The sequence below is a fragment of the Camelus bactrianus genome, chromosome 22 (genome assembly GCF_048773025.1).
Source record: "Camelus bactrianus isolate YW-2024 breed Bactrian camel chromosome 22, ASM4877302v1, whole genome shotgun sequence".
Taxonomy (NCBI): domain Eukaryota; kingdom Metazoa; phylum Chordata; class Mammalia; order Artiodactyla; family Camelidae; genus Camelus; species Camelus bactrianus.
Genome location: NC_133560.1, coordinates 23,942,908 through 23,959,166, shown reverse-complemented (window position 1 = coordinate 23,959,166; position 16,259 = coordinate 23,942,908). Strand labels below are relative to the sequence as shown.

The 16,259-nt window shown below is 50.8% G+C and overlaps 1 protein-coding gene across 6 annotated transcripts in view; it reads right to left on the bottom strand.

Annotated features, from left to right (window-relative positions):
* Positions 1-11,411: 11,411 nt before the first annotated feature.
* CACNA1A (calcium voltage-gated channel subunit alpha1 A) overlaps positions 11,412-16,259 on the bottom strand; it is a 280,900-nt gene continuing 276,052 nt past the window's right edge. For 3 of the 6 annotated variants that reach the window (XM_074350635.1, XM_074350636.1, XM_074350634.1), the window contains 4 exons: positions 15,323-15,358; positions 14,076-14,262; positions 13,515-13,765; positions 11,412-12,734 (listed from right to left, as the gene is read on the bottom strand). In XM_074350635.1, coding sequence (XP_074206736.1) covers positions 12,018-12,734; positions 13,515-13,765; positions 14,076-14,262; positions 15,323-15,358 — 1,191 coding nt within the window. In that variant the 3' untranslated portion in view covers positions 11,412-12,017. The remainder of the gene's footprint in view (positions 12,735-13,514; positions 13,766-14,075; positions 14,263-15,322; positions 15,359-16,259) is intronic. The other 3 variants (XM_074350638.1, XM_074350637.1, XM_074350639.1) reach the window with 2 other exon arrangements.

Genomic DNA, 16,259 nt, shown 5'->3' with positions numbered 1-16,259 from the left:
TATTTTCAAATGGCTGGAAAATTTTTTCATGACTTGAAAATGATCTGCAATGCAAATTTCAGTGTCCAAGGGCCCAGGGGGATGTTGTCAGAGGGTACAAACTTGAAATGAGTAGTAAATACATCCTAGAGCTCCGCAGAGGCATGGAGGTGTAAATATAGACAGCAACGTTGTGCTACAATCATCAGACTTGCTAAGAGAATTGAACTTAATTTTTCCCACCACTAAAAGGAAGTGATGATTCAGTAAGGCGAGAGAGGTGCTAATTACGGATACAATGGCGATCATATAACAATATATAAATGTATCAGATTATTACGTTGGACACCTTAAATTTACACAATGTTATATGTCAAACTTATTTCAATAAAAAAGGTCAGGGTCTATAAATAAAATTTTATTGACACACAGCTGTGTTCACATTCATTTATCTGTTATCTGGGGCTGTTTTTATGTGAGGAGGCAGAATTGAGTCCTTGTGACAGAGGCAGCCTGGCCCTCAAAGCAGAAAATATTTCCCACCTGGCCCTTTGTGGAAGTTTGCAGACCCCTGCTCTAAGGGGCTGGGGTCATGAATGTCACCCTGATGCTGACTAGGAGCTTCCCTGGGATGTTTGCTTGTTGGCACAGCAAAGATGTGGCTGGGAGCTGGGGTTGGAGTGGAGGAGGCACAAGGACATGCTGAGGACTGATGAATAACACTGGGGAGGGGAGGATGGGCTTCCCCCAGGGGGAGGGGGCCTTTGGGTCTTCGAGATGGAGTGGGGCTGAGCCCTGGGGTGAGCAGGCTGGTGGTGGGGACACAGGAGCAGAGACAGGCAGGCGGGACATGCCTCCAGTAATGGCCCTACCCTGGGCTGGCGGATGGGACAGAACCATCTTGTGAACCACCTCCCATCTAACCAGTCATGGGGTCCCATGTCCTGTCTCTGTGTTTCTACGTTTTTTTCTGCCTCATCCTCCAAGCCCTGCCCTGGTGCCATCATCTGTCACTGCCTTGGGTCTGGATATGTGCCCCGCCTCCCTCAGCTGGTCTCCCTGCCCTTTCATCTCTTTTCTCAGCACAGCCAGTGAACTTAACTTTCCTTTCCCTTTCTTTCTTTCTTTCTTTCTTTCTTTCTTTCTTTCTTTCTTTCTTTCTTTCTTTCTTTCTTTCTTTCTTTCTTTCTTTCTTTCTTTCTTTCTTCCTTCCTTCCTTCCTTCCTTCCTTCCTTCCTTCCTTCCTTCCTTCCTTTCTTTCTTTCTTTCTTCTTTCTTTTTTATTGAAACAAAATACATGTAACAAAATTATTAACCATTTTATTTTTGAAGTTTTTTTTTAATTTAACTTTTTTATTGAAGTATAGTTGATTTACAATGTTGCATTAGTTTCTGGTGTACAGCATGGTGATTCAGTTATATTATATATATATATATTCCTTTTCATTATAGGTTATTATAAGCTATTGAATATAGTTCCCTGTGCTATACACTAGGTCCTTATTGTTTATCTATTTTATGTGTAGTAGTTTGTATCTGTAATCCCAAACTCTTAATTTATCCTACCCCCTGTTTCCTCTTTGGTGACCATAAATTTGTTTTCTATGTCTGTGAGTCTCTTTCTGTTTTATAAATAAGTTCATTTGTGTCTGTTTTTTAGATTCCACATATACACTTCATGATATTTGTCTTTTCCTGTTTGACTTACTTCACTTTGTATGATCATCTCTAGGTCCACTCATGTTGCTGCAAATGGGATTATTTCATTTTTTTATGGCTGAGGAGTATTCCACTGTATATATATATCACATCTTCTTTATCCAGTCATCTGCTGACGGACATTTAGGTTGCTTCCATGTCTTGGCTGCTGTAAATAGTGCTATTATGAACACTGGGGTGCATGTATCTTTTTGAATTAGAGTTTTCTCCAGATGTATGCCCAGGAATGGGATTGCTGGACCATGTGGTAATTCTATAAAATTAACCATTTTAAAGTGTACAATTCTCTGGCATTAGGACACTCACAATGCTGTGCAACCATCACCACCATCCACCTCCAGAACATTTCCATCACCCCAAGAAACCCGGTAGACCCACTGGCCGTCACTCCCACTGTCCCACCTCCAGCCCCAGGGAACCACCAGTCTGTTTTCTCTCTCTATGGATTTCCCTATTTTGGACGTTTTGTATCAATGGAATCATACACTATGTAGTCTTTTATGTCTGGCTTATTCCAGTTAGCCTATTTTTGAGATTCATGCAGTTGTAGCACATATCAAAGTTCCATTCCTTTTCCGGATGACACTCCATTGCACACAAATACCACAGTTTGTTCATCGTTCATCTGTTGCTGGACATATGGCGCTGTTTCCACCTTAACCGATGACATAAACATATATAACATAAATGTTACCATTTTAACTATTTATTTTTTACTTTTTAAAATACACATAAGATTTTCCATTCTACCCTGTTTTTGTATTTCTACTTTCTGTTTTTTTTTTTTTTTAAACTGGGAGGTAATTAGGTTTATTTATTTGTTTTAATGGAAGGACTGGGGACTGAACCCAGGACCTCCTGCATGCTAAGCACACACTTTACCAATTGAGCTATACCCTCCCCACTCAGTCTGCTCATTTTTAAGTGAAAGTTCAGTGGCTTTACGTACATTTACATTGTCACACAACCATCGCCACCATCCACCTCAGAAAACTTTCCAACTGAAAATTCCAAACTGAACCTCTGTCCCCGTTAAGCAATAATTCCTCATTTCCCTCACCCCAGCCCCTTGTAACCACTGTTCTTTCTGTCTCTTAAGTCAGTGAGCTTTTAGCAATGGAAATCTGAGGATGCCAGCTCTTCTGAGCCTTCAGTGGCTCCCTACTGTTCTTAGGATAAAGGCCAAATCGTCCCCAGGAGGATGCACGTTGCATCTTGGTCCTCTCAATATGTTCCTTCTCAAAGCTTCATTACTTCCTCTCCTCCCCTTCTTCTCCCAGACTCTCGTCCTTCAGGTCTCGTGGACACCTTCCCTTCCCCTTTGGAGGAAAGTTGGCCTCTCTGCAGTCCTCTGGGCTGTTCCTTCACAGCACACATGGTGGTTGTAATTCATTACTTCTGGGGCTTTTTTCTTCTTGGTTTGTTGATGTGCTCTCTGCCTCCTCCATCTGACTGTGGGGCGTGCAGGTGGGACTGTGCCCCTTCTCCTCTGTGCTGTGCATCCCCGGCTCTTGACCTGTGCCTGGCACCCGGCTGGCGCCCTGTGTATAGTGGAAGGACTGGCAGGAAGAGGAGGGTGAAGGGAGTGGTTTGGCTGCCTGGGATCAGGGGTAGGGGTGGGCGCCCTGAGCTCCGGGTGGTGTGGGGAGCTTGTGGGCTGCAGGTTGGGTGGGCTGTGTGAGCAGAAAGCCTGGGGGGTGGGGGCTGGCTGGGTGGGGACTGCAGTTACCCTGACAGTGGAGGGAGCTGTGAGTGTGGAGAAGTGGTCATCGGGACAGAAGTGCAGCCTGGAAGTGTGGTCAGGTAGAGGTGGGGCCGAGGGACAGGCGCATGATGCTATGGCATTGGTGGCCCTCCTGAATGCATGTTCAGAGCCTGGAGAGGCCAGACCTGGGCTGGAGCCCTGCCAGGGGCCAGCAGCCAGAGCCCCGCAGTGTCCAGGTGTCCTTCCTGAGAGGCAGGCTCCTGGGGCAGGCTTGACCTGCCTTAGCTAGAGGGGCATCAATTTGCAATTTCCAGGGCCAAGCTACAGCCAAGAGAGAGACTTCTATAAAGTCAGACTTGGCTTTCTCCCAACTGGCTGGCCTCCTTCTCCCTGATTCTAAATGTCGGCTTGTCACAGTGTGTCTGCATGCAAGCACGAGCCTGCATCTCTAGGGGCGGTGGTTGGGGGGAATGTTTGCTGTGCTGGGGGCAGCGTGGGGGTGGTATCTCTCAGCAAGCGAGTGGCCATTCCCTCCCCCCATACCAGCCCCACAGTTCTTTTTATATCTCACATTTACAGAAACCCTAAACATCTGAGCCTGGGCGTAGTGGCAGCAGGCTGTTTGAGGCTGCAAGGGAAGGGACAGGAAGGTAGAGAGGCGGGGATAGCTGAGCCCGGCGGGCTGTCTGGGTCAGGGGGGCGGCCGCTGGCTTCCTTCCATCAGCCCCATAGCATCAGATGGTGCTGAGCTCTATTTAAAGGCTGCTTTCTCTGCCTCCACTGTGGGGTCCTCAGCAGGATGAATGAGTCAGAGGGAGGGCTGGTGTGGCCCCAAAACTGGGCCATGTCTGCCCTGAGAAGCTGGGAGCAATCTCCCAGAGAAACAATCCTGGTGCAGCCCCGACTGGGTCCCTATTGACCTGGAATCTCCTTGCCCAGGCCGCCCTCTCCTATCCCTGCCCTAGCTCTGCACCAGATGAGAAGACTAATGAATGACCCCTGATCAAGTTTGCCCATAGGCAGCTGAGGGGCAGTGATGGCTCCCTGGGCTTATGCACTGGCCTCTGGAGCTGGGTAACTCCTGCAGGATTCCCGAGGTACCCACTTTCTCCCCCCAGCACTGAGGCCCAGAGATGAGTGGGCTCCTGCACCCGGACACTAGTGTGGAGCAGTGAGTGTGACCCCCAGGCACAACAGAGCTCAAGAATGATGCCAGGAGTGTGAGGCTGGACCTGTGCTGACCAGGATGGTTGCCATGAGCCACAGGTGGCTATCGAGCCCTTGAACGATACTGGTCTGAATGGAGATGTGCTCTGAGTGAAAAATTCATGTCAGGTTTCAAAAACTTAGTATAAAAAAATAATCTAAAAGATCTCAATGGCATAAATTAGGGGTTGGGGATTAACAGACACACATTACTATATGTAAAATAGATAAACAATGACCTACTCTTTAGCACAGGGAACTATAGTCAATTTATTGTAATAACATATAATGGAAAAGGCTCTGAAAAGAAAAAAAATGTATGTATGTATACGTATAACTGAATCACTTTGCTGTACACCTGAAACTAACATTGTAAATCAACTACACGTCAATAAAAATTTTTTAATAAAGGGATCGCAATAGTTACATGTTGAAATGATTATATTTTTGGCTATGTTGCATTAAATAAAAATATCATTCAAAATAATTTGCCTTCCTCAAAAAGCTAGTCATAGAGTTATCATGGGACCCAGCAACTCCAAACTTAGGTATACACCCCAAAGAGTTGAGAACAGGTGGTTAAATGAAACTTGTATATACACGTATATAGCAGCACTATTCACAATTGTCAAAAGGTAGAAATGGTGGGAAGGTATAGCTCAAGTGGTAGAGTGCATGCTTAGCACATACAAGGTCCTGGGTTCAATCCCCAGTACCTCCTCTAAAAGTAAAGTATACCTAATTAACCCCTGTGAAAAAGATAAAAACAACCAAATATCCACCAACAGATGAATGGATAAAGAAAATGTGGTCCATCCACACAGTGGATTATTATTCAGCCATAAAAAGGAGTGGAGTTGTAACACAGTCTACAGCATGGATGAACCTTGAAAATGTTATGCTGAGTGAAAGAAGCCAGACTAAAAGGTTCACATATTGTGTGATCCCATTTATGTGAAATATCCAGAAGAGGCAAATCTATAGCGACAGAAAGTAGATTATTCAGAAAGTAGATTATTTGGTTACCAAGGGGGAAAGGGAGCAGGAAGGGATAAATTGGGAGATTGAGATTTGCAGATACTAACTATTTTATACAAAATAGATCAACAACAAGGTCCAACTGTATAGCACAGGGAACTATATTCAATTTGTGTAGAACCTATAACAAAAAAGAATATGAAAAGGAATATATGTATGTATATGTATGACTGAAACATGCTGTATATCAGAAACGGACACAACATTATAAACTGACTATACTTCAATTTAAAAAAAGGAATGTAGATTAGTGGTGGCCAGAGGCTGAGAGTGGGGGAAAGGAGAGTGACTACTAATGGGGACTGGGTTTATCTTGGAGTAATAAAAATATTTTGAGATTAGATAGAAGTGGTGGTTGCACAACACTGTGAATATACTAAATGCTGGGGAAATTGTTCATCTTAAATGGTTAATTTTATGTTATGTGAATTTCACCACAATTAAAAAAAACTTCACCTGTTTCCTTTTTTTTTTACTTTCTTTAATGTAATGACTAGAAAATTGAAATGTGACTCACTTCAAATTGCCTTTGGACGCGGTTGGTTTAGCCCACTGTGCCTTCAGGGGAATCAGATCACAGCTGCATCCTCTGTCCAGCAGGTGAAAACTCCCAGGATTGTGGCTGACCCAGAGCAGGGCAGGGAGGAGTTGTTGTCCTGGGGGCTGAGGTGGGGATGGGAGCTGTGACCAGGGGGCTTTTGATTCATTTTTCGGATCAATATGACCTTGCTCTCCCTGGCTGGCCTGAGAAGCGGAGGATGGAGATTGGTGCCAAACTCTGAACCATCTTGAACTTTTGACTGCCTGAATTTCAAAGACCTGGAGACTTTCCTGTTGCTTGGTGGTTTGGTAGTTTGCACTGCCAGCACTCCTGGCAGACAGGGAGGTGTCACCTGGGAGTAGGTTTAGGATGAGATGACAGACGAAACAGAAAAGGAGGGGCATGGATTGGAGGAGACAGATGAGGCAGGAGATAACTCCAGTCCAGGTGGGAGGGGCATGTCCTCACCTTCCCAGGGTTGATTGGAGGGAAACCAACTGGGTGTGGAGTCAAGGTCTATGCTTTTCCCGCTATGGGACCTTGGGCAACTGATCGACCTCAGCTGGCTTGGTTGCTGGTTCCTCCTGAGCCATCTGCTCCGTTCTGAGTAGTCGTTAGAAAATTCTTTCGAATAGAGAGGGCAGGCATTTCCATGCGGGATGTCCCGCGGGTCTTACCTTGGAGCAGGAGGAAGGGGTGCTCTTCTGCCCTCTTTTGGCTTCAGCAACTCCGCGTTCCCGGACCAGTTAGTTACAGCGATCACGTACTTGACCATTCGCCGCCTGGCCTCTAGGTGGCGCTGCCTACCTGCCCGGTGCGCCTTGACTGGTCCAGTCTGTGCAACCTCAGCTCAACCAATGCCCCGGGGCCCTCCTGGGGACCGGGAGCTGGGGGATATGTCCTTGAACAAGGCCCAGGCCTTGGTTTTGGGGGGCACTGAGTCTCATTTGGTAGTCCAATGGATTGATTATTATAATGTGGTCTTTGATCAGCCTGGGAGATCTGGAGCTCAGAGAAAGCCCTTTTTGCAGAAGGCATCTGCAGGCCTTTACAAACGGTTTCCTGATTACAAAAGCGATCTTGTTTTTTTTTGTTTTGTTTTGTTTTTTGGCAGGGGAGGGGGAGGTAATTAGGTTTGTTTGTTTGTTTGTTTGTTTGTTTTTAGACAACAAATTACTCGTACTTTTTTATGATGTGAAAGGGAGAAACTAAACCTCCACATTCTTCTTTTATTTTTTTACCTGTATATAGTTAAGGTGTATAACGCGATGTGCGGTATACATACACACAGTGAGGTAATTATTACAGTCCAGCTGATGAACATATCCATCTCCTCACATTATTATCATTTTTGGGGTATGGTGAGAACACCTGAGTTTATTTATTTTTTAATGGAGGTACCAGGGATGAACCCAGGACCTCCTGCATGCTAAGCAAACACTTTACTGAGCTATACCCTCCCCACGATTGTGTGTTTTTGTAGAATTAATTAAGTACAGCACCAAAGTCTACCCAGCTCTCCTTCCCCACCCTCTTCAGAGGTAAACATCACGATCCACAGCTGGCAGTGTATATCTCCAGATCATTTTCTCCTGAGCAAATGGAATCTTGTAGGTTATCTTCTGGGTGGAGAAGCCTTTCTGAGAGCTGGAGCAGGGTGGGCAAGAGGGAGGTGGTGGGGAGAAGCCAGACTGGGTGCAGTGGGGTGGGAGGTGGGGAGGGTGGCTGGAACTCTGGGCAGCTTGCAGAAGCTGGAAGAAAGGCCTGGAGCAGAGTCTCCTTCAGTCTTGGGTGGGCACCAACTCTACTGACAACTGCATTTCAGACTTCTTAACTCCTAAACTGAGAGAATAAATTGCTGGTGTTTTAAGGCAACCAGCCTGTGGTAATTTGTTTTGGCAGCCCTAATAGGACCACTATTTTCTTTAATATTTTAAAAGCCGTCACTTTTTCTTTTAAAAATTTAAATATTTCATCACTACTCAGTGCTGGTATCTGGAAGATACTGTCTTTGCTGTGCTGGTGTGTATTTCTCAAATGCATGGTGAAATTAATGCAGTCTTCCTGCTGAGGGTCCTCTCCCCATCCACCTCCTTCTGGTTGCTTCCCTAAAATCAGATCTTTACCCCAGTGCTGCTCAGAGTTTCCGAGGAGCCAGCAGTCCCCGTAGTTGGGGCGCTCCCATTGGCACCCATGTACAGATCTGGTTCTCCCGTGAACCCTCAAACTGGGTATTGTCACCTATCCACACCCTCCACCATAGCTGAAGGAGATTGGTATACATCACCCCAAATATGCTGCTTCAGCATAAGGGTTATTTTGAGCTGAAGGCATTGAGTATCAACAAATGCAGGAAGAGTTCTCTGCCCTCCTCTTTTCTGCCTAAAAGCAAGGCATGAATTTCCCCTGAAGGTGACATAAAGTTCTCTTTGTGAAGGTGTCCCCTCCTTCCCTTGTACCAGGAAGAGGAGAGTGACTCTCACCACTGGAGACAGAAAGTCGGCACTGAGATGAGTCTGCATAAACAAATCTTACTAAAATAACCCTTAGCTTCCATTAGTTTCCCTCATATATTTCCTAGTCACTTTCCCACAATTTATTGTCCCTTGAAACTCAAACCACATTTCCTTTGTTAACATGGTATATAAACATGTATGACTGAGACATTATGCTGTACACCAGAAATTGACACAACACTGTAAACTGACTATAGTTAAATAATAAAGAAAAAATGGTATATAAGACCCTGAGTCTAATTGCTTTTTTGAATTTCATTACTTTTCTGTGAATACATTTAAATATTAATAAAAAATATGTGCCTTTTCTCCCATTAATCTGTTATTTGTTAATTTAATTCACAGGCCCTAAGTACTGAATCTAAGAGGGTAGAGGAAAAGTTTTACTTCCCCAACAGTGGTGGGTTCCCATTTTACAGACAGGATGTTGAGGCTCAGGTAGCAATTGGAGGCTATGGTTTCTAGGGAAGGGGCAGTGATTCCTTGAAGCCCCAAGGACACATCTGAAATGGAGCCTGGGTCTCTTGGATCTCTATGCCCAGGAAGGGAGCTGTCCGGGCATGTGCACAGCATACCTGTCTCTCAGTTTCCATTTCCTTTGCCCTTTTGTCAACCTTCCATATGATGCAGCTCAGATCAGGAACTCGAGGGATGTGAGACCTGCGTCTAAGCCAAGCCCCCTTCTGCCTCTTAATTCCCTAATCCCCACCCCCAACTTTGTGTTTCCTGGGCAACTTACACTTGCTCCAGCTTAAAGGTGAGGGCTATGGAGGAGGTCTAGCCCCCCGGCACTCAGCCACAGGCTTGACCTTTGGGTCCAGAGATGTGGGGGCTCAGGCAGTGGGCTTTGTTCCCTTCTGAACAGGTGGCTGCAGCTTCCCTGGCTCCTGAGGGAACTGCATACATCCACCTGTTCCTTGAATAGCCCCAGCACTAAGGGAGGGGGAACTTTGCCAGGGGTCAGCCCTGCCTTGGGCAGGCAGCTGGTCTAGGAGTCTGTGGGGGTTGTGACTTGGGAAGTTGCCTGGTTAGGAAGTTAAAACTCTCTTTAGTTTCTTACTGGACTGATCCTTTCCTTGGTGCCACATTTATAGGAGGGACTCTGCCCACCCTGCTTTTTGGAGTCCCTCAGCCTCCTCCAACTGAGGTGAGCTCAAGGCTTGGGGTCTGGAGCAAGACCTTTTGGAACTTTCTGCTTTGATGCTATGGTAGTAATGGCCTTAGTAAATAATAGCTCACTATGGACCACATGCTGTTTATTCTGAGAACAGCAGTTCTCACAGGGGTCCAGAAACTTGGGGGCTGTTGGGACCATTTCAGGGGGTCCATAAGACTGAAATGTTTTTATAATAATGTTAAGATGTCCTTGGCCTTTATCATTTTCATGCTCTCACGCGTATATGATAGAGTTTCCAGGGGAGATTGGATATTGTAATAGGTGGAATGCAGAATCGGACATGAGAATCCAGCTGCCTTCTGTTAAGCCGACATTAATGAAATGCAAAAATGTAAAACAATGTTTCTCTTTTTTTGAAATTTGTTTTGGAAAATGTGGTTTTAAATTAAAAATATTCATTATCATTAGTAAGTTTATTGTTGATTGTGATTTAAAGACTAATGAATAGTTTTAAAAAGTCTTAGTTTTAATGTCTAAATGGCAAATAGCAGTAGCTATAACTCATATAAACAGATGTGCTCTGAGGTCCTCAATATATTTATTTTTTATTTTTTTCTTTCTCAGTATATATTTTTAAGAATGTAAAGGGGTGCTGAGAACAAAACATTTTAAAACTGCTGATGTGGAACAGGGCCCAATCCAGCCCCCTGGCTAGTTTTTTTTTGGAGGAGGGGAAGCCTGCCTGTTTTTATAAAGTTTTATTGGAACATGGCTATACCCACTTATTTATATAAGGCTGCTTTCCTGATGCAATGTCCAGAGTTGGAGAGTTGAGACAAAGACCCTCTGGGCTACAAGACTGAAAATATTTACTCTCTGCTCCTTTAAGAAAAGGTTTGCTGACTACTGATGTAAAATAATGCATTTAATCATCATAAATGGTTCTAATACTGTTCCTCTCTTACCGATGGGAAAACAGGCATAGAGAGGTTAAGTTACATTCCTAAGGTCACACAGCCAGTGAGACTGGAGCTGAGCCAAGCCCCTAGGTCAAATGGCTGACCTAAAAGTTGGGGTGTGGTGGATACCTTTGGTGAGTGTCCCCCTGCCAGGATCCCTGGAGCGCTGCCTACTAAGCTCTGTGGCAGGTGGAGCTTGTCTGCAGGGCTGGGAGCAACACCCAGACATTGCAAAGAGTGCTGGCTAGAGAAGTTAAAGCTTTCTCATTCTTAGCCACTTTCAAACCGCCTCCTTCCTGGGTCCCCCCAGAGAGACCTGGGGAGAATTTTGCAGAGAATATAAGGATGACTCCAATCCAGAAGCCCTTTGATTCAACTTTTTTTTTTATTTTTTTTTCTTTTTGAATGTCATGCAATAATTCACAGTCCCAAGCCCACAGTTTTCAAACAAGGTAGGAAAAAGGAAAAAAGAAGCAAAGGAAATCGGTGGTGGTGTTTTTTTTTTTTCTTTTTTCTTTTGTTATTTCAAGCAGGACCAAATGTCAGAAAAAATGCTTCTTTTTCTCAATCATTAATTTTTTTGTCCTTTTTAAAATTGTTTATTATTTTTTTAAATTGATTTCTGCAGGCAGTAATAGTAGGGTTTGGTATAACCAGCAAGCACTCCTGGGTGTGTCTGAGAACGTGTGTGGGGTATGAGTGTGTCTGGTGGAGGTCTGTGTGGGACGTTCGGTTTCCGCTTCGCTTCCGGCTTCTCGCCACACACGGGCCACCAGCTCGCGTTCACCAGGGGAAGGAAAGATTCAATTGAGATGATAAAACTCATCAATAGAAGCAATTTGTTATTCTCCCCGTTTTTCTTTTAAAAATGTTTTTTTTTTTAATTTCCATTTTCCCCAAGGTTCTCCAAAAATGGCTGAGTTAATTCGAATCCCTTGGCTGTGTGGTTTGTCTGCCCCCGAGGGCCCCCCCGACGTGGGGGATCGGGGCTGGGTGGCGGGCGCCGTCGCTGCCCAGGAGCGGCTGAGGGTCTTTGCGGGACACCCTGGTGTGTCCCGGCCCTGAGGACTCCCTCCAGAGTCCGGGGTCGTCCGGCTGGTCCTCTCCTGGGCCTCCCCCGTGTGCTGGGCAGGTGGCAGCGAGGTGGCCCCGCGGCCGGTGCGGCTCCTCCCCGGGGGGCGTGTGCGTGGGGTGCATGGGGGGGGCCGGGCGGATGCGGGCGCCACCTCGCCCGGGCTTAGCACCAGTCGTCGTCGTCGGTCTCGCTGTAGGCTTCGTGCAGGCCTTTCCGGGAGCCCGGCCCGCGGGGCCTGGCCAGTCCGTGGGCCGGGTAGTAGCCGTTGGGAAGTCGCCGGCCGTGCCGGGAAGGAGAGGCGCAGGCCGGGCCCGCGGCCCGGGGAGTCCTGGGCGAGCACGCGTGGCGCGCCGGGGGCAGCGCGTCGTAGGCGGCGGCCCGGGGCTCCTCGCCGCCGCCGCCGCCGCCGCCCGGGCCGTCTGGCTCGCCGTAGTCGGAGCCCCGGTAGTAACCGTGGTGCCGGGGGCCCGGGGGTCCCTCGGCCGCGTGCGCGCTGGACGCCGGCCACCGCGCCCCGCCGTGGCGACACGCCCGGGGGGACTCGCTCCGGGCCAGACCCGGGACCCGCCGCTCCATCGCGGGCGAGCGGCTGCTGCCGTGGCCCCCCGTGGGCGGCCGCTCCCCGGCCAGAGGCTCGGCCGCGGGGCCTGGGTACCTCCGCGGGCCGCTGGGGGCCGCCCGGCCCGGCCGCGCCGCCGGCTGCTGCTGCTGCTGCTGCTGCTGCGGGGGCCCCGAGCCGCCGGCCTTACGGATCACGGGGGAATAGGACACGTGTGGCCGGGGGGTGGAGGGGGTCTGGGGGAGCTGGCGGCGTCCCCGCCGTGGAGTGCTGGTACCAGATGTTGAGGGGGCTGGGCTTCCACTTACGGAACTACTGCCCTACACGAAAATTGAAACAAAGGAAATCAAAAAAAAAGATACAACAAAATCAACCAGAAGGAGACAGGAGGAGACACAGAGGACGGGAGGGTGGGGGGCGGGGCGAAGGAAAATCAGAGGAGAACAGGAGAGGGACCAGGAGGAGGAGGAAAGGGGGACACAGGACATTTGAATGGAAAAAAAGGAGAAAAGCAACAGCCACGAGAGGAGGAGGAGTAGGAGGGGAGGAGGGGGAGAGGAGGGAGGAGGAGGAGTGAGAGACAAGGAGGGAGGGGGAAATCGAAAACCAACACAACAAAGTGAAAAGAGAAATGAGAAATGGAGTTTTGTAAGTTTCGGGGTTAAAATAGCAGAAGTTTCAAAAATTACTCACAGGCGTCCAGAGGACAGAAATCATAATCGAAACAAAAAACGGAAGCCGGGTTAAAGGAAAGCAAAAGGCAGCAGGCAGCCAGCGTGGGCGTGAGTCGTAAAGACCACGCTGGCCATAAACTCAAACGTGATCCACAACCAAAGAGGAAGCAGCTGCAGGCAGGGAGCAGGTGGCAGGGGGGCAGGGGGGCTGGGGGGCTGGGGGGGCAGAGTGGGGAGCCAGAGTGGCAGGGGGCAGTGTCCCCCCACTGCTGGAGCCCCCCCACAGGTCGGGGAGCCCAGTGGTGGGCAGGGTCAGAGGTCACAGCAGAAGTGGGGACCCTGCCCATAGTGGCTGTGGGTGTGGGTCCCCCCCACCTCTCCCCGACCCCATGGGCTCAGGTAAGGGGTGCCTCCTGCCACACCCACCTGCCGGTGTGCCATGTGCTCTCGGCCCTCACTGGGTGAGCGGGACCAGCGCTGGTCCCGGGCCCGGGCCCGGCCATGGTCAGGCCGCTCCTGACCATAGTGCTCCTTGTCGGGGGGTGGTGGGTGGTGGTGGTGGTGATGGTGGTGGTGCTGCCGATGCTTCCGGTCCTTGGGCCGGCCCCGCTCCTGGTCTCTTTCCTTTGATGGCAGGTCCCCAGACTGGGTGGTCATGCTCAGGTCTGTCCCCAAGCCTGGGCCGGATGGAGTCAGACAGACAGACAGCTGTGAGGGAGGGGTGGCATGGGATGTGCACAAGGGAGGCCACTAAGGGAGTCTGCAGGCCCTAGAGAGAGATTCCTTCCCTGGGACCAAGGACAGCCTGGTGGGTATTGCGAGGGGGGACCTGTCCCCAGGCTCCGAGCAGCTCGGTCCCTGTGATCCTGTCCAGGCCTTTCCTTCCTCTCTCCCTCAGTATCTATCCTGCTTTGCCGCCTCCTCGCATCTCCCCTCCTCTGTCCCCTTATACAGCCTCCTGTGCCTGGGCCCTGCAGGGCGACCCACCTGTGTCCACGTCCGTGTAGCGGCCCAAGGAGCGCTCAGAGGCGCGGTGGCTGCGGTCTCTGCGCCGCTGGTGGTGCCGCTGATTCTCCTCGGGCGGCACCCTCTCCAGGGAGTAGTCATCTAGGCGCCGGGCCTTGGGGCCCAGCACAGAGGCCGAGCGCTTCATGGGGCTGGTGTCCGAGATGGTCTGGGGGGGACAGGCCGGCGGGCCGGGGTCAGCGGCTGGCACCAAGCAGTACCAGTCTGTCCTGCCCCAATGGCCATCAGTGACCGGGTTGTAACCATCCAGGGGTGGGGTCCGGGGGGCTGTGGGCCTCAGCTCCTGACCAACCAGGGTCCCAGGACTCCTCTGTCCCTTCCCAGGCTCCTCCTGGGTTCTGGCTGTGAGTCCCCATCTCTCTACCTCCTGCCAGGACGGGCAGGCCAGCTGAAGGGCAGAGCTTCCCCATCCAGAGTGCAAACCTGGAGCCTTGGGCACCAGGCAGCACAGGCCTGCCCTCGCCCTGCATGTGTGAGGAGCATCGCTGTCAGGCTGACAGGCCCAGGCCCAGGGCCAGGCACCCAGCACTCCAGCTCACTGTCCTCCTTGGCCAGCTGGGCCTGGACTTACTGCCCACCTGAGTCTGGCTTCTGTAAGGAGCCCTTGAGGGGCTGCCCTGGCATCTGAGGCCCTGGGGGAACTGCCCTTTGCCTCCTTGGCCTTCATTCTGGGAGCCCACATGTGCTGCACCCCCAGGTCAAGCCCTGGAGAGAGGGGGCCTGTGGTTCTCTGCAGCTGAGAGAGGAGAGGAGGAAGACGGGGCAGATGTCTCCCAGGGCCTGGCCCAGTGGAGGGGCCGGCGGCACTGCCTGAGGCAGGAGTTTCAAGGGACACGGGGCTGCAGGACCAGAGGTTCAGGGGTGCTGTCAGGGGAAAGAGCCCCCTGAGAAACAGTGGGCCAAGCAGGGCTGCAGGTCAGGCTTCTTGGAACAATGGAGCCTCTGGCTTGGGGGCTCTGATGAGAAGAGGGTGGTGGAGAGGGAGGGAGGAGGGGAGTGGGGCAGGGTGAACCCCCCAGGTCACACATGGGGCACACAGAGAACACAACACATGAGGATGGGGCTCCACGGGGTGGGGAGTGTGTGCAGTCTTGCAAAGAAAGGGTGGGGTCCGAGAACAGGGAGAGATGACAGGACTCCCACGAGGGGGGGTGGGCGGGAAGAGGGGGCCGGAGCCCAGCTGGGTGGCGGGCAGGCGAGGTACATACACTGAGGTTATTCCCACGTGGCCGGCCCCTTCTCCTCTGTCACAGCCCCACGGGATGGTGCACACAGAAAAAACAGAAAGAAGGAAATAAATATAAAAGCCAAGAGGGAGTGGAGAGGTGGACCATGGAGGAGATGCCAGGGTGGGGGAGGGGAACCAGAGGGTGGGGAGAGACGTTAAAGTCCCCAGTGCGTGGGTGACCCCAGACCCAGCCGGCCATCCTCCCATGGGCACAGAGGAGACAGACAAGAGACACCACAGACAGATGGCAGAGGCACGAGACTGACAGATGGGACGGCGTGGCCGCAGGCCCCTGGCCCTGGGCTCTGCTTCATGCAATGCGCCCCAGCCCTGGCTCTGCTGACACTTGAAGCTTGGCGGCAGGGAGTGGCCATCAGCTGGCTGGTCCCACCCCTCTCCTGGGGCCCAGCAGCTCAGTCCTGATGTATGGGGGGGATGGGGCCCGTCAGGACGGGGCTGGGCAGCCACATGCAGGCTGGTTGCCTCCCACCCAAGTTCCCAGCAGCCAGAGGCCAGGCCCCTGGGTGACTCTGGCCGGGCCAGCACAGCACAGCCCTCCCCCGTGCAGACGTCACGGCACAGCACACAGGCAGCCTGCCACAGTCAGACATGCTGCCCCGCCTCTCAGGCGGGTGGGCAGCCAGCCATGCTTCTGGCCCCTCTGTCCCCGTGGGCTTGGGGCAGTGGGACCTTTCCCACCCCTGACCCAGCCCTGCAGCTGGATAAAGCAGCCACACAGACACACGTCAGGCACACACCTGCTCCTCCCCAGCAGCCCCCACAGAGACCAGACAGAGAGACGAACCCCCAGGCCCAACCCAGACGCTGCTAGCAGGTCCTAGGACCTGCCACGTTCCCCAGAGCGTGCCTGTGTGCGTGTGTATACGTGTTTTCTTGATCGCAGCTCTCACCTGGGC